This window comes from Malurus melanocephalus, unplaced genomic scaffold, assembly GCF_030028575.1.
Source record: "Malurus melanocephalus ecotype Western Australia unplaced genomic scaffold, MMel_1.1 scaffold_631, whole genome shotgun sequence".
NCBI classification, from domain to species: domain Eukaryota; kingdom Metazoa; phylum Chordata; class Aves; order Passeriformes; family Maluridae; genus Malurus; species Malurus melanocephalus.
The window spans coordinates 142,390-149,272 of NW_026623863.1; the positions used below are offsets into that span (position 1 = coordinate 142,390).

General features: G+C 46.6%; 1 protein-coding gene across 1 annotated transcript in view; it reads left to right on the forward strand.

The window, feature by feature from the left end:
* The window catches only part of MME (membrane metalloendopeptidase), a 31,436-nt gene extending 25,457 nt beyond the window's left edge, over nucleotides 1–5,979 (forward strand). Inside the window, exons 20-23 of the mRNA XM_057383420.1 lie at nucleotides 30–95; nucleotides 1,538–1,633; nucleotides 2,020–2,096; nucleotides 4,595–5,979. Coding sequence (XP_057239403.1) covers nucleotides 30–95; nucleotides 1,538–1,633; nucleotides 2,020–2,096; nucleotides 4,595–4,694 — 339 coding nt within the window. The 3' untranslated portion in view covers nucleotides 4,695–5,979. The remainder of the gene's footprint in view (nucleotides 1–29; nucleotides 96–1,537; nucleotides 1,634–2,019; nucleotides 2,097–4,594) is intronic.
* The last annotated feature ends 904 nt before the right edge of the window (nucleotides 5,980–6,883 follow it).

Below are 6,883 nucleotides of genomic sequence, written 5' to 3' on the forward strand. Positions count from 1 at the left end.
AACCAATACTTTTCCTTTCTATTTTACAGCTGAGTGGAATCAATACACTAGGAGAAAATATTGCTGATAATGGAGGTGTGAGACAAGCATACAAGGTAAGAAGTATCCATTTTTCTATTTTAGCTGAAACTATCAGAGATTAAAAAGATCCGTTTCAGAGCCTTGAAAGAAGAAACATGATTTCTGTGGTAGGGACAGGACCAGACCTACTATGCCATCAAGGCATGGATGAAAGCTACTGGCCAGCTGAGGTATTTCATCCTGTTAATCATGTCAGGCTACATATTACCTGTTCCTAGGGAACTCTTTTTTTCACAATTAAGAGAGTTTAAAGAATTTTTGGAAGCCTAGAAGAGGGATCAGGCTTATTAGATTAGTCTGAGCTTCAGTTCCTGGAACATTTGTGCRAAGTACAAAGCCATGAAAGGGGATACTCTTTCTGAAAGGAATGGAAGTAGCCATAAAAATTAGGTCAGAAGTATTAAAAATTATTATGACATCATATAAATAGTAAAAAAGGTCTAAAAGGGATTTTGAGAGATCACTATTCCACCCCCCTCTCCAAGCAGGTAGAATCAAACCTTTCTGTATCCTTCCAAACTCCTGCAGGAGCATTCCCACTCYCTCTTTGTGGCAGTGCCCAGTGCCATCATGGTGCTGCTTCCAACAGTGCAAACACAACAATATACTTCTGTCTCTCCTGTAACTTYCACATATTTGAAGACTTACATGCTYCAAGGCCCAGACTTCTCCCCTTTAGACTAAACAAACCCAATTCTTTCGATCTTTCCTCATAGGTCATGTTTGCTAGACCTCTGCTCATTTTTGCTGCTTTCTTCTGGACTCTCTCCAGTTGGTCCACATCTTTCTTGAAGGGCAGTGCCCAAAAGTGGACAGAGYGCTCCAGCTGAGGCCTGGCCTGTGCCAAGTGGAGTAGAAAGATTACTTCAAGTATTTCATATAAGCCACTCCTGTTTACACATCCCAGTAGGACACTTGCCTTTTTTGAAGTACTGTGGCACTGCTGGCTCTCGTTCAGCTGTTATCCGCTGAAAATTCCAGAGCCTTTTCCATGGACCTGCTATCTGCTCACTCCTCAGCTGAGCTGGGGCAGTTGATTGGCTTTACTCAGGCAGTACTTTAGCCCTGACTTCAGGCAGAACATTTCTGCAGCATCCTTCATCAGTAATGATACATTAACAACATCATTTGACATAAGTCTCATAAGAAACATGAAAGTAGCTGTTCTTACTATGGTAAGGTTTTAAAGTCTTCTGCAATTCACTGTAAAAAAAACAAAACCAAAAAAAACCCACAGTGGAAAAATCTTCTTTTCATAATGTAGCATTAGATAAATGATATCACAGTACTAAGAAATGGCCCTGTTGTCTTCTGCTCAAAGGTGGCATGTGTGGAATGAATGGCCAAGGGARGCAATGATTAATTACATCAAAGGATCTGTGTTCCTCCTTGTCATAATTTCATTTTGTCTGTCTGGGCTTCAAGTTTTAACATTTCTACTCACTTCATTGTACAGGCTTACGAAAACTTTGTGAGAAAACATGGAAAAGAAAAGCTTCTTCCTGGTCTCGACATGAACCACAAACAGCTGTTTTTTCTGAATTTTGCACAGGTATTCTTTACTTCTTGCCTGAAGGCTTTGAAAACCACCTGACATGACAGTTTTAACAGCAAGTCAGAACAGGCTGACTCCCATGGGTTAACTAAGAGCTGGCAGAGCTGCAAAACTGAGCGGTGTTCACTGTAAAGCAATGTTAGGTGGTTTTTATCTTCCCTAAAATTAATTCAGCCACTCGTAAGCCTGGTAGGAAGTTTCTTGTGCCCAAGTGCCTTTATCCAATGACAATTACACACTTTTAAACAAAATACACCTTTTTTTCGCTATATTCTAATGTGGAATTTATTCTGATGAATATTAGTGTTTCATAGTTGAATGACAGCAGGTCTCTTCCTATACAATCTTAGGACTAATGATGYTTGTCTTTGTTACCTGTGCAGGTCTGGTGTGGAACGTACAGACCGGAATATGCAGTGAACTCCATCAAGACAGACGTGCACAGCCCRGGCAAATTCAGGTCAGCACAAACAACAATCCTCAGTGCATCCTGAGGTGTAACAGGACTGTCTGTGGTGGAACTGAAGGGATCCTGCCCAGGGCTGGGCTGCCCTTCCCAGGGGAGGTTTAACACACACACACACAGGCAGAGCACACCGGGGCTGGTTAAGATCAGACAGACACACCCTCCCTGTCCCTTGCAGTCCAGCACATCCCTGTGCTGCACAAACAGGCAAAGCCCTTCCCAGGATGCTCCACAGGCAAAGTAAGGATGTGGGATTGTTGTCTCATCCTTGAGAGGATCCAGCTTCACTCTGTCCACACCATGGAGAAGCTTTGAACAGTCTCCATCACAGGACACACACATCATTAGGTGGCTGTGACTGCCTGACTCTTACAGCAGAGTCCCAGTGACTATGTCCAGAATCCAGGGCTCTGCCACAAGGCCCCTGGTTCCTGCAGTAGCTCCTAATAGGGTTCTTATAAACAAACACATCGTTGGACTTCTGTCCTCCACTGAAGGCACAAATAAAATCAGTGGGAGATCACTGCCCCTCACTCTTAACAAACCCATGTGCTGTGGTACAATAGCAGACATGTTTTTTGTGTCTGGTGTGCTCAGCCAGCCTTCCCAACATCAGCTGGGCTCAGTTCAGTAAAGCCATGCACCAAATGTGGCCACTCAGGATGGAAGCTTTAGGGCCAGACTAGGATCTTTCTGTCTGCAGTCAGAGCAGCCTATTCATCAGCAGGGYAACAATGTGCTCTAATAAACCTGTTTGGTGCAATGCCATGAGATCAGTGTAGCACAGTTATCACAGCATCTGCTGGCTCTGGAAGGCTGAGTCATCTCCAGGCTCCCTGTCCACAATAGCCAAGTTCTCTGCTGATACAATCCACTGCATTAATTCCAGTATCTTTCTTTCTGTGCCTTTCCACCAAATCTTGTTTATCCCACACACTCAAATATTTAGTGAAAGCAGCGACTGTTCCCTCACTGTTCYTTGCCTGGTTTCACTGCGGGTGGGTTGTGCTATCTGGGATCTCTCCCAGAGGCAGTTTGTGCACCAGTTCCTACAATCATTCCTGTCTGGTCTCAGTGCTAATGAGGCTCCAGAGGCTCTTCAGAACCTCAGCACATCTGATTTGGATGAGGCGCGAGGCCTTTGAAGTTCACTAGTTCAGGATCTCTGTAACAAACTGTTTGTGTGTACCCTGGATATATCAGATCGTGTTGTGCTGTCTGTACCTTGGTAGGAAGGCTGTAAATTTATATGCAATGATACAAGTGTTCATGAGAAACCAGACTGTTCTTAGAATGGGAAGCCATTTACAGGATGAGTCCCCAGCAAGAGCATTTCATGAGACACATCCACAAAATTAACACCTAATAACATGCTATAGAAGTGTCACAAAGGCTCCTAATGTGCCTTTTTTGTTTATTATTTGGGGACTGGGATGGGCCTTTTCAACACCTGCTGTACTGACTGCAGGCTGTTTCTCCTTACAAGTAGGGCAGGCAGCTTTTTGTAAAAAATGCTAATTGAATACCATCCCATTTTTGTAGTTGAGTTTTTTTTGAGCATTGAAGTACAGCTAGATCACCAGAATACATTACTTTTTTGATAACCCTTTTCCTGTACCATCTCCTGTTCCACTGCTGGCTCCTAAATCCAGGGAGTCACCTCTGGCCTTGTAGAACAGTTGAAGTGYTGCAGGTGTCACTGCTAACCTCACCTCAGCTTCTATGGGCTCATCCTGGTTCTAATGGTGAACRTTATTCTCAGAGTAATCATTAATTACTCAAAGAAACAGTTCTTTAAAGAACTSCTGGACCATAATTAATGTCCACAATATCTATATTTGACTCTGGAGGCTGCTTCCCTGTGTGCTGCTGTGTTCCCATTCCTGAGGGAACGAGTGACTCTTAGCAGATCTATTCACACATGTTCACAATTAGACATATAAAATCAGCCTTATGGAACGGACTCATACTCACTTCTCACGTTCAGTTGAAAGCCATTGTTTGTATGAGTCTTTTTGCCAAGGAAATTCATTCACTGGAAAATCTGTGCAGAGYGCCCAGAGGAGCAGTATGATCTCAGTTAAAACTTAGTTGGTGTAAAAATGTAAATGAACATTCACTGACAAGTTACCACCACAGCCCTTGACCTCAGGATCTTGTTTTCCCTTCACCAAGAAAATTGTCAGCAAAACATAGCTGCAAAAATACTCCGTGAAAACTACTGACAAACAAGAAATTTGTTCTAGCTGAAAGGACTGGTTTGTGAGAGCCAGTCATAAGGAAGGGATAGGTCCTGTATTTTTGGGGTTGCAATAGGGGCCATACAAACTGAAAAAGAGAACACAGCCAGCCCTCAAAGGCTGAAGCAACAGGGCGTTCCCCACACTATGGTGAGGTGACACACTAAAAAACCAAGTTACAAAATAATGGGTCGTGTTGTTTGTCTCAAACCAAGGCCAGCAGCAATGACAGTGTGTTGCTTTGCTTTAAAGGGTCCTGGGATCACTGCAGAACTCCCCAGAGTTTTCAGAAGCCTTTTCATGCACCACAGCAGACAACATGGATCCTGCTAAGAAGTGCCGTGTTTGGTGACAGACTGCAAAGCTCACATCTCAAGGAGTTTTCCAGGAAAAGACCTTTCCAATTGATTTTGAGAAGGGGAGGAGGCAAGAAAACTGAGGGGAATATGCCAGAGACATGACTCTAAATCTTGATAACATTCAAATCCCAAATCATCACCCATGAAGGCACTGAAGAAGGACTAAGGCAGCGCTGAGGTGCTGTGGCTGCCCGGCTGTTCTCCCCCACGGGGCCCTSTAGGACCTAACTCACCTGGCAGTGCACAGCAACAACACTTCACCTGTAGTTTAATCTGGTCCTCAGAGCCAGGGGCTTTTTGGATTAATTTTAAAATAGCRAAGTGTAACATGATCTCCCCCCAGCCCATAAATGCAGCTTTCTGACTGGGGGAGCAAGAAAATATTCAGCAACACATATTTCAGCCATCGTAACATGACAGACAACAGTTTATATCCCAGTGTCAGACTTTGTACCCTCTGCTGTTACAGGAAACCTGTTCTGCCAAATGTTTTCGTTTTTACTTGAAACCATTTATACAAGAGGAGTCCAAAGACCTGCTGTACTTAAGTAACTTCTCACTAATCACTCCGGTGTGTATTACCTGAAGCCCCTATGTACAACAGTTTATCTACAGCTTTCCAGCAACTGAAATTGTAGGTAATTTATTAATTTTGGAACCTRTAATCTGTAAGATTGTGATCAAAGACTCTTTCACCGTTTTCTAAGCTTTTTCTTGCTTTCTCTAAAGTTGCTCTTTTTWAAAGTTTCTAGTAATGTATAAATCATAGCTTTTATATTTAAATCTTGAGCTACACTTTCGACTTGAAGTATTGTAACATATTTTATCAGTGGCTGCATWGAACTAGGAAATTGGAGTAGAGCACAGTATTGGGCAATAAGGTAAAGCCTACAAAACTGAGTTCTCCAATGGAGGCCACCAACATTGGATTTTTCAGGCTGCCTGTCAATGCTYTTAGGCTCTGATCCTGCACATAACTGTACGTGTTCTGATCGATGYCAGTCCTCACATCAGGAAAGCTGCACAGCTGATAGCAAGAGTCTGAAGGAGCTTTTAGAGGGTAAAAGGCTTTAAATCTGCAGTGATATGTATTAAACATCCTCATGCAGATTGCAAAGGAACTTACTGCTTTGTTTATCAAAGCAAAGGCATTTCCAAACCAAGTACCAGATACCTCAGATGACTGCTACAATAGGTCTATTTAAAAACCTATATCCTTTTAGCTTTCTRAGTTTGTCATCTGATCAAAACATTTTGATAATAAACTGAAATTATGAGCCGAATGCAGTGTGCGTTCTTCATAGGAATTATAAAAGCACAAAACAAAAATTGTCTGCAAATAAATGTCTGCACTTGCCCCTGAGCCCCGCAGCTCAGCAAACACAGACCACAACAAACAAATGCCTCACACAACTCCCAGGGCTGGCTTTCCACAGAAGGGGACCTCTCAGAGTGGGGAAACGCAGAGCTCCTCTATTTGAACACAGAAACCAACATTTCACACAGGAACCAACATTCCCCACAGCTTGGCACAGACCAAAGACAAAAAACGCCTCCAGCGCTCTGAGGGAAGCTGGAACGGGACGGGAGCCAGGCGGGCCCTGCACAGGTGAGGGAACGGCCGCAYCTGGCCGTGCCCTGCGGACCGGGCGGTTCCGCCGCTGCCCTGAGGGCTGAGGGATCCCGGCGCAGGCCGAGGCACCCCAGCCACATCCGCACCGCCAGCGGGGCTCCTACCTGAGCCGTGTCCGCCACTGTGGGGCCGGGGCGTTCCGGGGCTCCGCCGCTGTGGGGCCGGGGCGTTCCGGGGCTCCGCCGCTGTGGGGCCGGGGCGTTCCGGGGCTCCGCCGCTATGGGGCCGGGGCGCTCCGGGGCTCCGCCGCTGTGGGGCCGGGGCGCTCCGGGGCTCCGCCGCCGTGGGGCCGGGGCGTTCCGGGGCTCCGCCGCCGTGGGGCCGGGGCGCTCCGGGGCTCCGCCGCCGTGGGGCCGGGGCGCTCCGGGGCTCCGCCGCTGTGGGGCCGGGGCGCTCCGGGGCTCCGCCGCTGTGGGGCCGGGGCTCCGGGGCTCCGCCGCTGTGGGGCCGGGGGATCCTGAGGGCCTCAGGGCAGGAGGAGGAGGGCGCCCCCCAGCGGCCCCGCCCCGCCCCGCGCGTGCGACCCCCGGCACCGGCACCGTGCGCCGC